A 22,694-nucleotide genomic window follows, 5' to 3' on the forward strand; every position below is an offset into this window, starting at 1 on the left:
CTTCAAGTGAAAGAGTCATCTCTTCTCGTACCTCTTCAGAGGATGGACAGCAGGATGACTGGGTAAGCAAATGCTTCCCACTGTAAGTAAGGATCAGTAGAGAAGGCTTTGGGGTGACCTAACTGCAGCTTTCCAGTACCAGAAGGGAGCCTACAAGAAAGATGGAGAGACCTTTTACAAGGGCATGTAGTGACAGGATAAGGAGGAATGGTTTCAAACTGGAAGAAAGTAGGTTTAGACTAGATATTAAGAAAGAATTCTTTACTGTGACGATGGTGAGGCACTGGCACAGGCTGCCCAGAGAAGCTGTGGGTGCCCCATCCCTGTAAGTGTTCAAGGCCAGGTTGGATGGGATTTGGAGCTACCTGGTCCAGTGGAAGGTGTCCCTGTTCATGGCAGGTGGGTTTGAACAAGATGATCTTTGTGGTTCCTTCCAAACCAAACCATTCTCTGATTTTATGATAATTTGTGTTTGATTTGTGTCTTGCATAGTTCCCAGTGATGAGACTTAGTATTGACTTTAGATACCATAAGGGAAAGATGTTATAAACCTGATTAGGTGTATAAGGCAGGATTCTTTCTCTAGGGACCTTGACTTTGTTTGTGATCTATCCTTTTTTTAAGCTAGACTTTATTTAGCATTTATGGACTGAAGGAAAGACCCATATTAAATCAACTTAAGGCAGATTGCAATATTAAACCATTTTCAACAATTGTGAGTTCTAACAATTTACTGAAATGTTACAGAGTTTTTTATTTTGCAACATGTAAGAGAGCACATGTGCAAACAGTGTTCCCAAGACTGCTTCTTTTTCTTCCCATGACTCCCAACTTTTTTTCTCAGTCTGGTCCCCTCAAGCTGACTTAAATAACTATCCAAAATGGATCAAAAATATTGCAACACGCTGGTGGGTTTGCTATCATTTCAGTATGGGAAATTTCCTGCCCCCCATGCCTGAATGCAGATACTCCACAAACCTTAACTGGGGATCAGACAAGGAAAGAGGACAGGGAAAGGAGAAGAAATGTCAGGAAATAAGCCTGTCATTCTTCCTTAATGACCAAACTTATAATTACACAGGGAGGGAGATGCTAAGGGAGGGATCCCTTAGCACGGTTAGCCACCTCACTGTAAAGAAATGTTGACATTTCTGTTTCTCTGAATTCCAAATGTTTGGGGATTTTGTTAAAAAAAATATGGGGGACACAATCACATTTTTATAATACCAGTAAGGAGATTCTGGTGGGCTGGAGAAACCTTTTCATTAAAACCAAATTTAAATCCCCTGAATCTGCCTGCATGCCCTCCAGTGGCTGCAGAGCTTTGCCTTACTGGGGGAAGCGTCTCTGGAAACAATTGTAAAATGTTAGCAAATCCACCACAGGGATTCCCTCTGCTGTAATTCCATCCTCCACAGAACATATCTGTCTCTGTACACACAAGTCCCAGGACAGCTGCAAAGTCAGGCTAGCGGAAATTAAGTTCACAAATTAAGCTTCTGCAAAAATAGGAGCTGCATTCCAGATCTGAGGTTAATATCCAGAGTAAGGGCTTGGTTCTGACAGAAGCAAAACACCTGCAAATCCCCTTCAGATCAGACCGTATTAAACTAGTCCCTTTTGAGCAGTTTCAGCAAAACCACCTCAAATTTGGTAGGATCTGGAGATCTCACTCTCCTTTCATTCCAACATAGAATCTCTAAGGACAAGCTGAGGCTGGCAGAGGGAAGCTGTTGTGCTACACCAGGTTGTGGAATAGCCAACAGGGAGTATAATACCACAGGCTACAAGGTCAAAATCCCAGTGTTATACTCCATATTTACCAACATGGAATTCCTGCTTTAAAATAAAGCAGGGAGGAAGATTCCTCCAAAGCACTCAGTCTGGCTGCTACCTCCTTTATTTAGAGGAGGGAAAAAAAAAAAAAAAACAACCAAAAATGAAGAAAAATATAATTTCCAGACCAGAAAACTCTTGAGTATTACTCAGAAGCTGACAAGAACAGCTTGTCTGTGTGACTGGGTGGCCACCTGACATCTTTGGGGGCTGTAGCCTGTGTTTTGCTTGGCCTTCTCTCTTCAGCATTGTTTGAAGGTTCATGAGTTGCACCCAGCTGCTGGATATCTGCTGTGTTGAGGCTGAGATAACTCAGATAGCAGCCAAACTTGAGCAGTGCACCTACTTCCCAAATCACATGGCCACTGAAAAATTTCAGCTCCTGGTGTGCTTCTCCTTCAGGAGCAGATTCTCAGCCCCAGCACTGTGCCAGGTTTCCTAATGCCACCACAATTTCTGTCTCCAGTGCCATTTTTTATAAGCAGGTTATCTGTTCATGGATAATGGAAATTTAACAGAGGTCTGGGGAAATAAGTATGAAAGATCATTGTAAAGGTGTTTTGGGCAAGAATGGTAATAATCCATATTTTTCATTTGTTGAAAGAAAAAAAGTTGAAGATATCAACTAATTCTCTTTTTCTTCCTTTTTAGATCACCAGATTAAAAATTGACAGAAACCCCTTTGCCAAAGGCTTCAGAGATTCTGGGAGAAACAGGTAACAGAAGCTTGTTTGTGTTTTTTCTCTGATATTTTTCCTTCTTTCCCTGATGAGTGCACAGGGCATATGTCTGAGGTTGAGAAAGGCAATATCTTTTTTTATTAAAACAAAGAACAGAGATAGAAGAACGGGGGATTGCAGATTGTAGAACAGACAAATAGGTCACAGTCTAGCACTTTTATGTAAAGTAATAAATAATCATTATGTATTCTTTATAAATATAAATTTATAAATATTTATATTTATAAAATGTATAAATAAAGAATAATTATTCTTTATTACAGGTAGGCTGGCTGAAGGGCATTTTTAAACTTTAATTTTCACAGGAAGTGCCAAAACTTGGAGTGCAAATGCTTACTTTATGTTAGAAGAAACAATTAGTTTCCTACAGGTGTGCAGGATAAAAGTGCAAAAATATTCTAGTTTCAGATAATTTCAGTTTTTCTCCAGCAATGTCCAACTGTTTCACTTCGACTATGTTGTTTAATTTTGTCATGATTTTTATAGAAAAATTAAGTAGAACACCTTAAATATTGTTTAGAAGAAATTATATTTTAACAGCACAGTAGTTAAAATGGAGCTTTAATCAATCCTCCCATTGTATTAGGAAAAGACATTAGAGTTATCAAAAAAGAGTAAGAAAATTCAAAAAACATTTCAGCTTTTTCTGCCATCATGAATCCTGCAGCAGGATGTGCAGATCTAAATATTTCAGATCTAAATGATGTAGGTATCCTCTAAATCAGTGCAACAAAGGCTTTAAACCTTAATTATACAATTAGACATATATGACTACGTTACGAGAAGCCTGGGGTTGTAAAGCAAAGCTCTGAGTGTGCAGACCAGAGCAAAAGTTGTGTGCACAGCCCTCATTTGCTGTCCCCGTGGGCACTGTAATTCAGTTTTACTTGCATGCTCCTGTTGTGTGTGTTTACCAGGACTGCTGTCTCCTTCGTGAGGAGGTTTGGTAAGGTCAGTGCTCATGAATGGGCAACTGCCCTGTGTTCTCCACCACTATCTTTGGTGCTTCACTCTCCATGATCACAAAGAAGACATTTAACTGACCTAGAGACTTCTGAGCTCAGCCCCTCTGCTCTCATCTTACTGAAGTTAGGCGTAAAGATGTTGCCACTCTCATTTAATCCCCGCTGTGATCATCAGCTCTCCTTGAGGCATATGTGACTGTTATCCTGCTCCCCCTCTGCTGTGTGGGGAAAGCAGTGTGTGTCCTGGGTACGAGACCTTCCCTGTTTGCACAGATACAGCTGCACTGGGGGCTGGGCTTGGGAGAGGGATTGATGCAGTTCCAGGTACATGGTGGGCTCTATTAATGTGGAAGGCATTAATAAGGTCCTAGCTCAGTGAATTTGGACAGTTTCCTGAAAAGGTTGGGAATTACTGATCTTTGTAGCTCATTGATTTAAGAAAGGGCAGGAAATTGCTACACGGCTGCAGCTGTGGGGAGGGCTCAGTAAGGCTCTCTGCTGATGTAAAGAGGAATTAAAATCTTTAAGGTATTACACATCAAAGGGAGCAGCCTGAGGCTTTAGGAAGAAAAAAACAGGCAAAGGTATTTGCAAGCATATATAGCAGTCAGGCGCCTGCCTCACAAGCAGGGGTCTGGCTGCAGTTGCACTGCTGTTGTCAGCTAGGGGAGGACACGAATGCTCAGCTGCCTCCTTCCCACAGGACACATACACAGATATTCACATAGGAGGGAGGAAAGCATTGAAGTCCAAGCTGTGTGTGGAAAGGACTCTCCAAATGGGACTTTTCTAAACTGTGTTGGATGGCTTTTCTCTCCCTTGTGAATTTGTAATCTCATTAGGATCAAAAAACAATTGTGATACTATGCAATTTCCCATGTCCTTCCCACACAGCTTCAGTCAACTGCAGCACATCAGACTGTGTCTGGAGAAGGTCCCACTGAAAATGTAGATCTCCTTTGCAACAGAAATGGGTAATTTGAAGAAGGGCCATTTGTGAATCAGGCAAGTGAGTGGTATATGTTCAAGAGGTTTTATGTAAAAGGTCTTAAAAGAAAAAAATTAAAAACAAAGGTGTGGAAGTAGCAAGAGACAAGGAATTCTGAGGCAGCACTAGGACATCCTATTCCAGTGACATTGGATACTGACTCGGAGCCATGGTTAGAGTTTGCCAGCAAATGATGGAGGAAAGAACTCCCAGGGAAAAAGCAGATCATGGTGAAAAAAAAGGAACTCTTAAGCCACTTCTTTCCTAGGACATTTCCGTTCTGCTTTATGTTGAGGCTCTTCCATTAAATGGAGATGGATCATTTTCCTCCACTTATTTATTGTTAGTGTTTCACTCTTGTCTCCTGATGCAGAAATTATGGAGGTGACTTGTTTTTTAAACTAACTTCCATTTCAGCCCTTTCACTTCCATCAGCTTGCAGCCCCCTGCTTTATTTCCTTACGACTGTGGTCTCCCTTCATCTGCAAGAGACTGCTAAAACCCTGCTGCTCTGGGGATACCCATCATGATGTGACTGACTGTACCCATACGGGGGATAAATCTTTACCCAGATCCTCTCTTGGATCTTTTTCAGTTATTTTCATGAGTGTCTCTCTCCAGACCTTACTGCCTCAGTCTTTGAGCTTGGAGGAACACTGAGGTGTTTCAGGGGGAAAGATGGGAACAGCCCAGCAGCTTGCTGATATTTTGCAGTCTTGGAGCACTCAATGTTAAGTAATGGTGTTCAGGAATCTCACCATCAGCCTTGCTGGATTGCGGAGGTAGCATGTGTTTGAAGGCCAAGTCTTAGATCCTGTTTATTAGAGATTCCCACTGCCTGGTTTTTGGGCCTTCTTCACTTTTTGCAAAAGCACATAAAGTATTTGTAGAAATGCAACAAGAGAAGTTCCTGATGTTGAAAGTTTCCTGGTAGTGAGGGGATACTCACATAATGTATGAATAAGGCAGGTTATTACTTGGTTGCTTTCCTGAACTTCAAGAGATTGAGAAACCAGTTTTTGACATATGGAACTCAGCTAGCCAAATGTTTGGGTGGTGAGGGTGTGGGTTTAATGCCACAGAGATTATTTTTAGAGACTGGGTAAAGTTCATCTGACAGTGGGATGCTTGCAGGAGCTCCTTATCCTGGAGGAAGCCAGAAGGGACAACAGTCAGGAAACTCAACAGGGGGATGGAAGAAAAAACCCCTAGGCTGAAGGAAAAACAGCATTTTCCTTTCAGATGTGGGCAGCTGAGGTGAATAAAAGTTGTTTGTGTTGGAAATGCTCTTTGAGCTTTTGTCTAGGATAAGAGAGCCAGGAGAGCACTTGGAGCCAATTGTTTGGCTTCCCCAGCAAACAATGAAATGACGTCCTGAATCCTACGTGCAGTGGGAATGGCAAGACCAGCCATATGGGATGGATTATGGAGGTGCACAGATAGCTCGTTTCATTTTTCAGACAATGGAACTGTTTCATTTATTGCCTATTATTAAAATTTTATAGCACTAAAAATAAAAGAATGAATGAAAAAGAGAGGGCAAGTTTTGGATACCTTTTAAAGGACTGACCTTATTAAAAAAAATGCTGGCAGTGAGACCTCTTCTGATACTTTTTTTTTTTTTTACTTCCTTCATAAAGATGGTGTGAGAGGGAAGGGTTTATGACCTGATAGATAGTTTGAAGTTAATTTTTCAGTGCAGTTCTTTGGAAGAGAAAGTAGATGCCACATGGATACTGTTCAGCACACTTGGTATCAGCAACCCTCAGGAAAGGCTCTCCAAATTTCCTGACATTTCAGAAATGCTGAAAACAATTATTTTTTTTGTCAGCATTTATTATTGTCCCAAAATGTCTCTTCATTGGCCAGGCAGTGACTCTTTTCCCTGTTAGTGTGTGGAACACACACACAATGGCACTCCACTTTTTCTGCTGACTAGGAGAGCACAGCAATGTCATAAACTGCTATGGGAGAGACATATTATTATTTGATTGACAGGGATTAAATTTCTTGATTCCCACCTCATCACCTAAACATTTTCTTTCAAAAATAGGAATGCATCACAGACAGAAGAAAGGCTGGGGATAGGGTTGTAAAATCAGCACACGAAGGTGGTGTTCTTTCTCACCAAGAGCTGTTTTTAGCATTACTGCATATTTTTCCAATGCAAGGCTCCACATGTAGTGTGGTAGGTGTCTCACAGGTTAGCACGCAAAGCTGCTGTCTCATGGATCTTCTCTGATGCCTGGAAGGATGTGAAAATTCCGTAAGGATGTGTTCTGCTTAGAAGCTATTTCAAAAACACCTACAACATTTTTTCTGCACGAAGAAAAAGGGCCCCCAAAACCAGAAACAAAAAAGAAAGAAAGAAACAAAAAAAAAAGAAACCCACAAATGAATAGGAAAAAAGGTTGGTCTAGTATCTAGAGGCTTAAATTTGTGCGTAGGAGAAGTGGACGTAAGTTTGAGCTCTGTCACCCACATGCTCAGAAAGGATGTTTTATACACATGTTCAACACATGCAAAGTTGTGGGGAGTAAAGGACTCACATTTGGGGCAGGAAGAGCCAGCTGTGGAGTTTGACATTTATTCTTCAGGTGCCTGTGACAGCACGCTGTCCTCGGCAGGGCAGGGCAAGGCCACAGTGCTGCTGCCACTTTCACTCACAGTGAGGAAAGGGAAGGGTGACAGGAGCTGTGTTCACAGCAAGGGGGCTGTTGTAGAACTTCTGCCCTGGAGCAGGAGGATGTAGGTCCCGGTTGGTGTTGGCATCTTTCCTTTCCCTGACACACAGGGCAGGAATAGAGCAGCTTTACAAGCTGCTCTGGCACTCTCAGTGCTGCCGTTTACCCTCTATCAGCTCACGGACACAGTCAGGTCCAGTCCTTGAAAGCAATATATTATTCCTGATTAACTGGTTAAATTTTTATTCTTTTTATTATGGCCTGGCTATTCTCTTTTTTTTTTTTTTTTTTCCCTTTTCTTTTATTAGTAGAAATTACATGGTGCCTGTGAGAACTGTATTGTTACAGGGGAAACTGTTGGATAGAGAACTAGAAACTTTGGATAGTGAGTCAATTGCTGAGCTGATAATGATGTAGGCTCCAGGGAGGGGCTGGGGTAATAGCTTTAGTCTGCTTTTAGTGTCTCCATGAGCCACCTCTCATTAGGGACTGGATTTTACTGGAAGGGAGTTGTGAGACCAGAGCTAGAAGCCCAGTGCTGGTGCAGATTGGGGTTGTGTGCCTGGGGATCTGATGACTGAGCCAGCCTGTGTGCCCACTGATTTCAGTAAGCTGGCCTCCCTGCTTCCCCATACGATCCTGTGGCAGACACAGAGCAGCTGGAGTAGCACAGCTGGAACTTTCAGTCTGCATTTCTGATATATGACGTGGTCCTAATCACCAAGGCAGGTCCTTTCAACAGCAGGTCTGGTTGCATTGCAACTCGCTCAGGGCATTTTATGCCCCCTGGATATACAGAATCAGAAAGTCTTCCCTCAGTGTTTGGGGCAGGAGATGGTTTCAGGAGGCTGCAAAAAAGGCACCATTCTCTTCCTGGCTGTGTGTCTCGAGAAGCAGATGGAGTCTGAACACGTGTGACTTTCACACACAGGGAGCAGAGGAAATCCCGGGGGTGGTACTGGTACTCAAAGGGCAGCTTTTGCAGACAGAGCCCAGCTTAGCTGATGGGTTCAAATTCTGCTCTGCCTTGTTGCCTCTGAGCTCCATGAGCTGGCAGAGGCCACTGTATTAACCAAATAGTTTTGTTGTAATGTGCTCAGCACTAGTGTGAGACTGCTATGCAGAGATGTCTTCTGTTTCTACTTCTAACAGCTTAGCAGCTAATAAACACCATGCAACAACCTCTCTTCTAAACCTCCTCTTAAAATACAGAGTTTGGTTTGCCAACTCCAATGTATTTAAAGCATCCAAGCTTCCGGGGAGACTTTGGAAAGTTAACTGAGTGAGTGGAGGCACGTGCAGAAAGACATTTTCAGAAGCAAAAGGCAGCTCCAGTGTCAGCTCAACATCTGATGAGAGGCTCTGGGGATGTTGTGCCTTTTGCATTGAAAGGGGATATGTTCTCACATTTGATGAAGAATCTCTACTGGTATTCAGTCAGTGCAAGGGCTGTAACCTACTGTGGGAAAACAGGCAGGGGAAGGTGAGGAATGGGGAACAGAGTGGTGTGCAGCTTCCACTGAGGAGAACTTTTCTTGGGAAGGAACTCCAGTGGGTTTGATAATACTCCTATGTCATCACTGAGCCCGTGGTGCTAAGAGACTTCCAGCAGAGCTAGGAGTTTGTGGTGACAAGAACAAATCTGAGACCCCAGCCCTTCAGAAAGAAAAATTTTCACCCACTTTCTGGCTTTTTCTCTTTGATTTGTCTTTGTGGTGAGTTAGGGACCCAAAGCAGATATAACACTGATCTTTTAGAAAGAGCATCTTATGCATTTCTAGTCAAAGTCCAAAACCAAGAAGATTCCCTTTTTGATGGCTTCTTGGAGCACTTTGGAACAGTGTCCAGAACTGTGAAGTGACAGGGAAAGGCAATTCTCAAAATCTCTCTGATTCTGTAGACTGAATCCCAGGCCTCCTTTATTTGCATGGCAGCCAAAAAGTGTGAAGGGTCACTCAATGACAAATTGAGTATGCCTTGAGGAGCTGAAAGGTGTGTGTCCCCTGAAAAGCAGACAGAAGGCTTGAGATTCTTGCTAGAAAGGAAAAAGGCATTGAGAGACTGTTAGGAGCTTTTGAAATCCTGGGCTGGGGAAATTTCATTTTACTCTTGTGGTCAGCACCTGTGCAGGAAGGCTCATTTGAGCAATTCACAGATGCCATGGTGACCTTTCAGTGGCCACTGGCAGCCTGCCAAGATGATCAGAGCCTTCTTTCCTCAGTGCCTGTATTCCCCAGCTGACTGATGTTCTTATTCACTCCTTGTTTCCTTTCCTTTCCACAGGACGGGGCTGGAGGCCATCATGGAGACCTACGCCTTCTGGAGGCCCCCCGTGCGCACTCTCACCTTTGAAGATTTCACCACCATGCAGAAGCAGCAAGGTGAGCAAACAAAGAGATTGCAAAGACCTGTAGAAAGAGCAGGAGAAGAGGGCATAAAAGCAGCAAAAGAAATGCATATGCACTTTGCTGTGTGTCCAGTGACTGGAATGGGGATGCCACACACATTGTTGAGCTCTTGGCTGAAGCCAGAGGACACAGAGCAGAGAGGGGGATGGGAACAGTGGGCAGGCCATGACTTATGAGATGCAATGGAACTGCTTGGGTTCCCTGGTCTCCCTAGAACTGGAGTCCTAAGAGCTAGAAGGAGGAGAAGGAAGGATTGTAGGGTTGGGCAAACCAGCCCAAGTACACAGCATGAGTTAAATGTGAAGAGAGCACAGAAAGGCTGAGGAAATGCTCAGCCATGTCAGACACACTGTTCTCCATTTACAGTTTACATTTGCCATTTGTATGCAAACACAAGGGGAAGGGGGGGTTTGCCCTCTGGAAGTTTTAGGAGACTAAGAATGTGTCTCCTTTTGGGGTCATGCTACCTTGATTTCAAAACCCAGTGGCCTCGCTGGAGACACTTTCTGCTGGTAAGAATCTGGGAGGAATTATTGGATAGGCCAAGTGTTCATGCTGTGTCTTTTCATAGCTTCTGCCCTTTGCATATCTTGTTTGTTAAGTAGGGCTTTCATCTCTAGTTTCAGGCCATGTTGCTATTTTCCTTTTTGCAGTGGTAGGTCTTTCCCATTCACTTTAGTGCAGCTATTTCTAGTTAAAAACAGTGAGCACTGAGAAAGAGATATCAAGGCAGCAGCCTGATACTTTTTTTTTTTATTTATTCCAATGTACATGCAAGAAAAGAAATAATTCAAAATGGTGTTCAAATGTGACACCAGCAAAGTTATACAATCAAAACCAAATGTCTGCCCTGTGTAGCAGATACTCACATTCAAACCTCTCACATTCAAGCTTGACATCAGCCCCAAAACTTTCTTCCAGATCTTGAATCCGCCTGGGGATGGTGTGTTCTCCTCCAGATGCAGGGAAGCAGTGGTTGGGTTGGCTGTTGGGGCTGCCCATCATCAAAACAGAATCAGAAGGGTGTCCAGCAGAGGAATCTCTTCTTCTTTGTTGACTCTCCCCCATGCCAGCTCCACATGCAACACCCCAGGGCCCAGGTCACCTGCTAAAGAATTTTTCTGATGGCACAGGACAGGAGTAGGACAGAGCACACTCCAGCCAGCTCTGTTAGACTCCCCATGCATGGTCTTCACCTGACCACCCAACTCTTCTTGAATACCACGGATGGGGCAGGAGAGATTTTGCACAAGCTCAGGGTCTTGTGTTGAGGAGCACTCGCGCTGGGGAACGTGGTCAGAGATGGGTTAAAGCAGGGATTTAGAAATGTTTTCATCACCCACCTAAATAGAAACATAACAGCCTCTCCTCCTGGTCACAGTCACTGAAGCAGCCTCTCTCCAATGTCTCACCCCCTGCTCGGGCTCGCCTGCCTCCCTCCCCTCAGTTATCAGATAACATCCTAGTGGCAAGTCCAACTATTGCTTACGTGGTAAGGTAATATTAGGAAAGGAAAATATTTAATGTATTTTTAGCTTGTTATAGTATAGTTTGGCAGCTGAAAAACCAGGAAGCAAGCCAGGAAGCATACCCTGTAACCCACAGGACCTGTGCAGACCACCACCACTGCACCAGAGACAATAAAGCCCAGGGCATCCCTTAACTGTAGCTGTGCTCACAGGTTGATCTCAAAACCTAACAATTCATTACAAAAGGGTTTTTGAGCTCTGCATTGAGCCATGTGAAATAATAATAATAATACTGTTCATCTCTCCAGTAATTGCTGTAACAAGCTGACCCCTGGACTCAAAAATAGGTGCAAAGCTAAGGTACAAACATGCTCTATTTTAATTTCTGGCTGCTGGGACAGCCCCCAAAGGCAAGGACAAACATGCTGGTATGGGGTCCTTGGAACGGCTGGCACAAAAGAGCAAAAAATGCTGAGGTGGCTTTAAGCCACATGTCATTCCTCCCTCCAAATGTAAGACAATGAGGATATATCATGCTCACACCTCTTTGTCTCCTTGCTTTCAAGCACATGAACTGGGTGACAGGTGAGTAAATCACTGCTGTGTAAGAGCTGAAATCAGCATAAGCTATTGAACCTCAGATCCTCTGAGACTTTACATGGACGTGACTTGCCCCAGAGTTTCCTCTTCTCCCCCATCTGGAGCTTCGGTGCTCTGAGCTGCATGGTGTCATCTCATATCCTTGCATATTTATGAATTAGAATCTTTCAGATTTTTTGGTTTTTGGTGTTTTTTTGATAAACTGATACTTTAATTCTAGATCCTGCTGGTTTCGTCAAAGCTGGGTGAATATGTGACATTTCTGAATAAACATTTGAGGAAATGCAAGCTTTCCTTTTATCCCCTGAAATGTTTGTTGGGAAATTGCATGGGGTGCTACAGGAGACTTTTGGGAGTAGATGTGTCCACTGCAGCTAAAGAGGAGGAGTGAATTCTTACTGCAAAGAGACAAGATGAGGGCAGCAAGAGTGGCCACGTGCCTAGGACTGATGAGGAGCAGGCCATGGTTGTCCAGCCTGTGAGGAGAGAGAAAATAGTACTAAATTAAGATTCTTTCTCTGGTGATAGGAAAAAATAGAGTAGGTTCCAGTTACAGGAAGTTTAAGGATGTGCTGTAACTGTTTCCCTGTAGGAAATGTGGAATTCAGTTTTGATTTGCTAGAGACAAATAGGATCCATCCTACTGTAATAGGAAAAATAACATTTTCTGTTATCAGAAACAGCATCAGCAACATAAATATGGTGTCTTCCTTGCTTTCAAGCTAATTTTTTCTGTGTTATGGATTTCTATAGATTTTTAGCTTTTCTTTTGTTACTTGGTAATATTTTTCATTTAATAAAAGTGCTACCTGACTTTTCCAAGATATTTTTGTCTATCAAATCCAACTGAATTATTTGGCCAGATTAGAGATTTGACTGCTAAAAATAACTGTATAGATGTGATGATTTTTTTGGAGAGCGTTTAATTTACTGCCATATGTGCCAGTTTGGAAAAGTTAGCGTGTATTCTAAAATGAGGAGCTGTCTGATCTCAAAGCTGATAGCTCCCGTAAGGACAATCCCAGTATTACTCTGCAGAGTCTGGTTCCAGCACTAATTTATCCAGAGCTAAACGAATTAATGCAGTTCCTAAGAGGTACAAATCCTGAAAATATTGCAAAGTATATATACTGTCAGTAGTGATGGGGACAAAGGTAGCAAGGGCAATAGAGATTGCTTGGCAACCTGCAAGCATGCAAACAGGCTTCAGTCAAGAGACTTTAAGTTTTCTGCTCTAACTAAATGTTTATCCCGTTTTGTGGGGTGTTAAGAGCTAAGAACAAATTTCTCCTCACCCACCTTCTTCATACATTCAATTGTTTTACAGGTTTTTATCTCCCCCTTCTGTGCCTCTCAAAGTGAATAGCACCAATTGTTTAATTTCTCTTTTAGTGGGAACTTTTCCAGGTTCTTAATCATTTCTTTAAACACAAGTCTGCACAGAGTATTCCAGACAAATCCATGTGATACAATTATCTAAAGACATTACAATTTTTTCCACATTATCCTTTGTGCCATTCGACCTGCATCCTAGTGATTTGCTCATTTGTTTGGCCCAAGCTTTATGTGGAGCAAGGGCTACACCGACACACCAAAATCGATACTTGGTGTGCTGGATGCAGCTGTTTCATGCAGGGATTGAATAACTTTCTAATCTGCACAATGATAGGTTTCAGCTGGCACGCAAACTGGAGAGTTTGATGTCGCACCCAGCTGCAGATGCCTGGTGCAGCTGAATCTCATGGTCCATGAGCTTGAGTTGCACATGTTCCCATTGAAGGGCAGCACATCAACAAGTCCCTGCAGGTCTGTGACCTGAGTGGTCACCATGTTGTCCTATCAAGGGAAAGAACATGCTGCTTCTGTTAGTGAAATCCCCTGGCTTGAGAACAAAACCTCTCTTTTGGAGTGCATAATCCAAAAGTATCTGCAGCTTCGCAAGAGTGAACACCACGCTGGACAGCAATCACAGCAGATCTGCAGCCAGTTTTGAAAGAAAGAACTCTCCCCCGAGAAAAACCTTTGCACGAAATGCTCCAAAAATGGGAATCCAGGAGCAGGGGACCTTCTGGGGAGTGGTATCACCCACATTGCAGTCTGTGCTGCTAGTGAGAAAGGAGGCTTGGGGTTATTGAATGCATATGGCAGTGAGACGTGCGGAAAGCCAAGACTCTATTAAAGTCTTTAATTGGAATATATTTTCAAAATTTAGATTGAACCTCATCCAGATTCTCATTATTAAAAATTTGTGGCTCAGTTTCTTGATTTTAAAAGGGAACATAAAAAGAAAAAAGAGGGAGAGGGAGAAAGAAAATCAGAGTTCCAGTAACTCTGCATTATGTCACTAAGAGTAAAAAGAGCTATTGCTGGCTCATTTGTGATATCCAGTTTCCCACAGGATCTTGTGATGAGCAGATCACTATCAGTGACTGTAAGTTTTGCGAGAACATAGAGACTAAAAACGCACTGGGGCAATATTAGAAGAGTGATCAGTATCTAATCCCTCCTACAAAAGCTGATGACTTATCAAGGAGTGAAATCAAAGGTACCCTTGCAGCTGGTAGGAAGCAGCACCTCTGAAGCAGAATTTCAGGACCAAGTTGAGTCACATGCTATGATCTATCACTAGGCTTGCAGCACATAAAAATTCCCTTCGTCATTAAATTGCTGTTTTGACACATGCATACCAAATCCACAAGAGTCAAACATCTTGAACTTGACTGGTCAGCTCTGAAGGCAGCTTTCCTTTCAAATGGGCTCTTTCCTTGAATAAGAGCTTTTGCCAGGAACTCCACCAAAGGGTAGACACAGTAGATTTTACCCCTTCTTTATCAGCTTGAGCATCTGCATTGATCTTGGACTGGAGGCAGAGACTAGAGAGTCCACCTCTCAGAGGGTCTGAAAAACTGGCATTAATGGTTCTTGAGATTAGCAAGGGTTCTGGAGGGAATAGGGGTGTGTTCCTTGCTGTAAGACAGCTGGTGCTGTCTCTAGAGCAGCATGCATGTACAAACTGATTGAGTACAGGTCCTGCTCTCTCCTTCTGAGAGGGTATTATCCTAACTCTGCAGTCTTGTGTCGAAAGGACAGGCACAAAAAGCTCCCTCCCCTAGGTGTGGAAGAGATTCCAACTTCTCATTTATGGCTGGAAATGAACAATGTTTTCTTGCAGTAATGATGTTTCCAGACAGACCCTAAGTCTGCAGGGGCTATCAGCAGATGCCAGACAGATACCCCGAGCTGAGGTGTTGCTGCTTTTCCAGCTTCTCTGTCTGTAAACATTACCCTTTCTGGGCAGGCATCACTTCTGTCTTGCCAAAGTTTGTCTGTTCTGCCTGTAACTTATTCAGTATAATACTCTTCCCCCATGGAAGAGCTGCTCTGATGCACCCATATGAAAACAAAACCCTGAATACACAAATGTGTAGTGGTGTCAAGTGGAAGGAAGACTGAGCCCTCCAGAACTTCATCAGAAGGCAGCACAGGTGCCTGGAGGCAGGAAGAAGGAAATAACTGCTAAGATCCTTTCAGCTTTATCTGATATCCTAGATCCCCAAATCAGCGTCTCCCAAAAGAGTGGAGCTGCTTTTGCCCAGGGAGGTTGAACCACCTACAAATTCATCTGACTGGTCCCTTGCCTCCCAAAGGTAGCCGTCAGTTCTGTCAGCAATGCCACCAGGATAATCTGGATGCTGCTTCCCTTTTGAAAACAATTGTAAACAGTCTAGGCTACTGGCAGAGGTCAGATAGCTGGGTGTGGACTCAATTATCTGCTTGATTCTTTTGACCTTGAAGAGAAGATTGGAAACAGAGAAGCTGTTGCCACAGCTATTGGGATCAAGTGATGGTTTCTGCTGCATGCTTCAAATGGCTCATAGATTGCCTCATTTAAACAAAGCACCAGGGAACAAACTGTTCCAGCTTCTTCTAGGTTGAGCTGCAGTTTTCTTTTAGAGAAAGGGCAACAAAACAAAAGTTTCTTCACTGGAAATTAAAATGCCCTCCCAGATGTGACACAGAAAAGTGGAAGTCAAAGTCTGTGCTGCTTCCTGATGACCTGAAAGAAGCCTGAAGTGCTCTGTTACTCCAAAGGTGTTTACCCTGAGTTCCAGTGACTGAAGCCTAAGTCTCTGTTACCTGATGAGTGGTGATCAGATTTCACATGAATGACTAGAGGTGGGGAATGATACTTTTAAAATCTGCAGTCTCCTAAGAGTAGTACATAATTTTCTTATTACTAGAAAATTACCTTTTCCTTGAACTTGCCACAGTACTTTGATGTTTTTCCTCAGCTGGTGCTCTGGATATGGATGGGAATGGAAATCACATATCCTGAATCATATTTTTTGTCCACATTAGAAAAAAAAGGTTGGTTTTTACCATTAGATCTTGAAAACATTTTATCTTGGAGGATGACCGAAGCAAGTTTTATCTCTAACTTTCTGCCTGCTCAGTTTGCCTTGCAGAAATTTGTAAGATGTAAAGGGAAGTAAAGTGTTATTCTGAGTTGTTCTAGATCTACCATTAATTCCAATGATTCTTGTAGTTTGAGGCAAATTTATTAAAAAAGTACTTCTCTATAATTTGCTAACCTTAAACAAAATTTCCTGTTATTCCTCACTTTTGTGCCATACAGTACATACTTTCCCCCTTAAATCTATTGCTGTAATTATCTTTTTTTTTTAATGTACTCTGTGAGCTGTATCCCAAAGAACTACAAAGCACTCTTTATGTTTCCTTTACAACCCAGCAACTTGGCACGCAATAGGTTTTGAGTCTCATTTGGGCCTTTTAAAGATTTTACCAGCGGATTCATAATTTGATAATTGGCCAAGGGCTCTAGAGAGAAAAAAGGCAGCTACACTCTGTGAAGAGAGAAATGGCTCTCATTCCCATGGAAGTGGGAAGTTTTCATTCCTAAAAATAGGGAAGGAGGGAAGAGAGAGTCCAGCATGTCACAGACCAGGTGGCCCTGCACTTTCTTAGTGAGAAGACAAGGAACAAGCATCAAAGCTATTTAGTTTTCCAAGGTGGTGAAGAGGGAACTCAGAGGGGTAGTAACGGTGAATCTTCCAGTCCTTCTGAAGGTTTTAGGTTTGAATTTTGGAAAGCTAGGAATGAGAGCAGAGACCTTGGGCTGCCAGTTGTACTTGCAAGGAAAAAGTTGCCATGGTAGGTGAGAGCAGAAGTGACACCTGATATTGTGGCATTCAGATGTCTGAAGACATCAAGCAGGACTGAGGCATGTGCTGCTTGAAGCAGAAATGGATCCAGGTTTGTGCTACGCCTGGCTCCAAAAGGACATGAGATCGGATAGTTACAGTGGCACACTCTGGCCTCATAATCTATCAGTCAGACCACCTGGCAATCTGCACAAACCCTCCCTCCTGGCCTCATTACTCCCTTGGATTCCTATCCTTGGGCAATTAACAAATTTAAATTTTATTCTGTGACTAAAGGTGAAGTAACTTGGAAGGCAGAGAGTACATTTCATATGCCATACTTAGTGTGCATGTGTGTACTCTTGCACTGAATGGAAATGGGATTTACCTTTTTGTTCAGTTTTGTTTTCCTGCTTATATGCCATTACATTTACTGTTGTATCCGAGGATAGAACACTGCAAAACACTGGTAAGAACTGCTCTTTCCCATGCTTTAGAAGACCCTGTACATATATGTCCAAGACTGTAGAGTCCTCACAAAACCCAGACCTTTCAGAAATGACCTGGAGTACATCTGCATGGACAGGCTCCTCTGTGCTCCTTGCTGGCCAGACACATGCCAGCTCCTGGCCAGCTCCATTTGGAAAGCTGGAGAGTTACATTATCATGGCTCTGTGCCCATGTGAATATAAACTATCTCTCAGGACGGCTTATTTCCTCAAGTTAAGTGCCAGGAGGAGAGTTGTGAGCCAGGAGAATGACTAGTGGCCACAGCCCCTTTTTCCTGCACCCCGAGGTGCTAGGACACATGTCTATCACATGATGAAGATGCCAACATCTTGGGCAGGTGTCAGAAGAAGGGCTGTTGCTCCACCAGGACATGAATGGGTGAGGTTGTGCACCTCTCAATCAGGTCCTGTTCACATGTGGAGGTGGAAGGAGATGGCCTGGCTGAGGCTGTGGGCTGGACTCTGTCCTGTGGGCTCCACATGGCTTCCAGGGCTGGCCATGCTGACCCCGTGGTTTGTGTCTGGCCAACAGCTAAACTGGCTTGTAAGTGTGAGTTCCAGCTCTGAGAAGCACTTGCACTCAAAGAATAACTTTGTGCTGCCTGACCCACCAAAACCTAAAATATTAAGACAAACCCTCTTGCTGTTCCCGTCCTTGTTAGAAAGTAAGGCACTAACTCGAGGACATGCAGCCACATCTGTTGCAATGTGACAGTGAATACCAGGTCACCCGTGTGTGACACCAGCCATGCTGAGAACTGCAGGCTGTTACCAAGTTTCCCAAACTTCTCTAAAGCTCTTGTCTGTCTGGTGAGACTGCCATTGCACAGGATATGGCATTCACGCTCAGGTATGTTGTGCTGACGGCAGCTCTGCACTGAGCAAGGACTTCAAGGACCAAGAGGTTTGTACGGAGGCACTGCAGGTGATGGTAGCATCCAATGCCTGGAAACATTAGCCTGGAAAATATACTGCAGTGGAGTCCAAAGTTTGATTTATGTGTACCTTTCAGATAAAGGAGGTTGGATAAGTTGTGGGTCAAGTGAATAGTATGGTGTCATTTATAAGAGAGATCCCAGAAAATTTTCCATGCACAATTGCCTCAGACTCCCTTGGCACTGATGCTCTCCCCACTATTTTGCTGCTGCCAGAAAGCTCCTTTGGCTAATGCTGGCTGCTGGCAGATGTGCTTTCCATCTACACTCTACATGACCTGCCTTCTGTGGAAGAGGTCCCTGTAGCATTTCGGTTGCCTTGGCATGCTGAATGATTCCAGAATATTCCAATCCCTCATTTTAAGACACATCATACCCATGGACTGTGTATGTTTGGGCTGCAGTTTGCCCTGCAATTGTCCTTAGCACAAGCTCTAGGTAAAAGCAAAAGCAAGGGTTTATTTGGAACATACAGGAAGTCAGCACCATTACTGAGGCTTAGATGGACACATGTGGCAGGAAGGAAATACCAGTCATAAGCTACTTAAGATGACAATTTAATGGCCTTCTTGTTGATACCAGAGGAAAAGCTGTAATTTCTTCTCTAAGCCTTTTGGGCATGTATCTGACACTGGTGCACAGACAGCATTTCTATTTGGTGTCACAAGAGGAAACACTGACAAGAAGAGGAAGGTTTGCCTTTCTATCCCACCCTTTTTTCATGGTCTCCCCGTCTTCCACCATGATTTCATTCTTCTTTTTTCCTACTTCTCCGTCCCAGTTTGCAAATTTTGACTTCCCTTGCACTTGATCGTTCTCCAGTTCCCCTCTTTGAAAATGCCTCTGTCCTTTTGATATGGTGAACTTGGTTATTACTTGTATGCCCAGAGAACAAGCTCCTTTCAGGATGACAGCATTTCTTTGGCTAAGCCCTGGACAGAACAGCAGGACACTGTGAGGACAGGCACTTTCACCTGCCATGTGGGGCAGGATTCAGATACAAAGGAGGGGGCTTTGAAATTCTGAGCCTTCTATTTTATACAAATGTGACTCGATAACTGCACATATGTGAGACCAATATCTGCAGAGCCAAAAAATTATCTTCTGGGAGCTGCTCAATATAGTAATTAATCACTCTGTAATCATGGTAAGTGTGGAGGTGAGAGGTACTGTGACATTGCTGGCAAATTATTGTGGTGTTGGCAACTATTTCCAGGGAAATGGTTGGTAGACAAAAGGAACAGAGGACAATTATTGAGGGACTAATTTTATTCTTGCTTAAATGTGGTTTCAGTTGACTTAAGCCAGACCTAAGGTAGTTTTGTGTATCAGTTTAACTAGATTGGTTTGTATCCATGCCTTCCATTAAAATGACACACACATCTGTGTATCCAAGACTGTGGTATGGTGTGGATATATTTCCTGGGCTTGCTGCCATCTCTAGGGAGATTTGGCTGACTTTGTAACAACTACAGACCAAGTAATAACTCCACAAAAGTCCAGGTTGTGTTTGGCCCATACTGCCAGCAAAGATGGCTAAGAAATGTCCTTCAGAGCAGAGCGGAGCTGGTCCAAAGAGAATGAGCTGAGACAGGCCTTGCTTTGAATTATTTCCTGTTCCACTTAAAGGTGTAAAGATTACTCTGCAAATTATCAGGAACTTCCTGCTTTTGCATTATGCTCCATTGCAGCAGAAGTGTGGTGTGTCCTTGGTGTGTCCTGTGCTTGTGGTTGGCATTGGTAGCAAAGCATTCTTGAAAGAGAGTTGTCAGTTTGGTATTTGCTCCCCTTGATAGATGTCCTACCTCCTCATCATTTTGAAGTTACAGAGAAAAAGAGAAGTATTTTTTACTCTGTTTCCTAACTGTTGTGTTGTCACTTCAGGGTTTTCCTGTTGGCCTGCAAAAAGGGATTATTCAAAGCTGCATCACTCAATCCCTCTATGTAGGTGACCTGAAATGTGCAGTTCTCAGTTTTTAAGCAACCCTTGAAACTACTATCAAGCAAAACTTACTCTTTGTGTAGCCAAAGCATCAGTTATGGGTACAACTGTATCGTTGCTTCTCGGCAGAATAAAATCTAATTCCTGAGGTAACTGGTGTGTACAATTTTCTCCTGCTGAGTTGATGGAGTTTAACTCTGGGGCAAAGGAAGACTGAAATTAAGACATTGTATTTAGTAACTTATTCTATGTATTCTATTTCAATCAGATAATTAAATACTCATACATATATGCATAAGCATTTTTACTTATTCTCCAGGCACTGTCAGCAAGGGACTCGCTGCAGTTTGTTCATGAAATAAATGGTGTAAAGAGTAAAAAGCAGGATTACTGTGGGTTAAATACATCTCACTTTGTGCTGTATTTGTTTTGTGATTATTTGCCCTCCATATTTTAGGCTTGGATAACTGCAAGATGATACATGAGTTCAGCTGTCTGCCTGTTCTCCCTGTTAGAGGTTGTGCTCTTTACAGCAGGGATAACAAAAAATAGTATCTGTGGTTGTGTTCAGTCTCACCTTCATCAGCAATTTGAACTAAAACAGTCTGCAATGGAACTACTTGTACAGAAACCAACCTTCCCTTCTGCTGGCCCTGCTGCAGTATTGACAACCTTAACAGAGAGACAGGGAGAAAGGCTGGAGGAGGTACCATCTTTACCTACCACAGCCAAAATAGCTCGAGGTTGTCTGACAGAGACATTAAACAAACCAGGGAAGTGTAGCCTTTAAAATAAATGCTAAATTAGAAACTTACACAACAAGCCTTTGAACTCTGGAGCTAAAATATGTGAGCAAGTTTGAGCATTTCAGTATTGTCAAGAAGTGAATGCAGAGTCCATGGTGGCATTTGAAAATTCAATTTCTCTCAGCTGCTTTAATGGAAATTTGATGCAATGCTTCTCTTTTATGCTTCTGGATGAATGACAAAAGGAGTCAGTAGCTCAGCAATAACTGGTAAGCATTCCTCCCCATTGCTGGTAATGGGAATGCCTGCTTTGACTTCGCAACACAGAAATTTGCCTTTTGTTAGTGTTTCCTGGGTCAGCAGCAATCACTCCAGGCTGTGCTTATCCAGTGCAGTTTTCCTTCATTTTTCTGAATCTGGGTTCAAAAGAAAGTTAAATTAAGAAAATCACAATTATTATTAATTGTCTTAACATTACATTTTTACTACCCATTCTGTTTCACACTAGATGTGCCAGAAAGTCAGATATAATCTTGCTTTCATTCTCACATCATATACTGACACAGAAAACATCTTTCTAGTGCATCTTTTAACCACTAGCACCACCTATTCTCTTTTCATCAAGCAACACTGCCTTTTTTTTATTCTTTTTTAATTTTTTTTCAGCAGACCTAGACTGGTCTCAAAATCCTGCTGGACTTTTTTCCATAAGGTGATACAAGAAAAAACTTGTCCCTTATTTTTGATCCTCTGTGTGCAGTCTCTGCCTTGGTGAAATTTCATCTGCTCATTCAAATACTAAGTCCCTTTGCCTCTTTTCAAGTCCCTTTGCCTCTCATCTGTAATCTTCTACCTTGCTGGAAATGCTGCCTCCCAGTTCCTCTGGGTCTGTGTATTCCCTGGTCAAATATTTTCACCAGAACTTCTTTGGTCCTTTTACAAGTCTCCAGTGCTGGTTGCCCTAATGCAGAAAGGGCATTTCACATAAAGAGAATAATAAAATGAAAATAAAAGGTTTCACATCTGAAAATGGAATTCTTTTAAGCACAGAACTGATTTTCCCAGTTCTTCAAGGAAGCGTCCTCCAATTCAGAATGTTGACTATAAATAATCACTTCTTAAGCTCAAAACTGTGCTATCATCTTTTTCATAACACTTACTTTTGATTTGCTACCATTCTTGATAGTATTACACAGTATTATTTTCCCAGGTCAGAACATGTGAACATCCCTGCTGTGCAGAATGGTCAGTTCCATCATTCATAGCATAAATATTGTATAATGTGCTGATACTACTGACATGCACATATATCAATATTTTGTTAATGTCAGTGGTACAACATATGGAATCCCTTTTAAATTTTAAGCACACAACTGAAAATTCACATTCCCTTTCTGCCCTCTATGGAGCAGGATACAGCTTGAAACTGTGTCCCTTCATTTTAGTGTTACTCCTGGCTTGAATCAGCACCACTGCACCATGAGCCAGCTGACAAAAATGCTGAGTGGTGCAGAAAACACTTTCAGCCACTTCCCACTGCAAGCTCCTGAGCAGATGATAAAGAGATAAAGGTGATGAAGTTTGCAGTGGGACCATACAGTTCACTGACTGGTGGTCTTCCTGCAGACCAGGAGAGAGGAGAAATTGCTTTCTCTTTTTTTTTTTTCCCCCTAGACAAACTTGCCTGGAAATGGCAGATCTCTAGACTGA

The 22,694-nt window shown here is 42.8% G+C and overlaps 1 protein-coding gene across 1 annotated transcript in view; it reads left to right on the forward strand.

The window, feature by feature from the left end:
• The window catches only part of TBX15 (T-box transcription factor 15), a 90,832-nt gene that overhangs the window by 65,465 nt on the left and 2,673 nt on the right, over nucleotides 1–22,694 (forward strand). The window contains exons 6-7 of the mRNA XM_015648168.3: nucleotides 2,488–2,552; nucleotides 9,497–9,594. Of these exons, the coding sequence (XP_015503654.1) occupies nucleotides 2,488–2,552; nucleotides 9,497–9,594 (163 nt within the window). The remainder of the gene's footprint in view (nucleotides 1–2,487; nucleotides 2,553–9,496; nucleotides 9,595–22,694) is intronic.

This window comes from Parus major, chromosome 1, assembly GCF_001522545.3.
Source record: "Parus major isolate Abel chromosome 1, Parus_major1.1, whole genome shotgun sequence".
Classification (NCBI taxonomy): Eukaryota; Metazoa; Chordata; class Aves; order Passeriformes; family Paridae; genus Parus; species Parus major.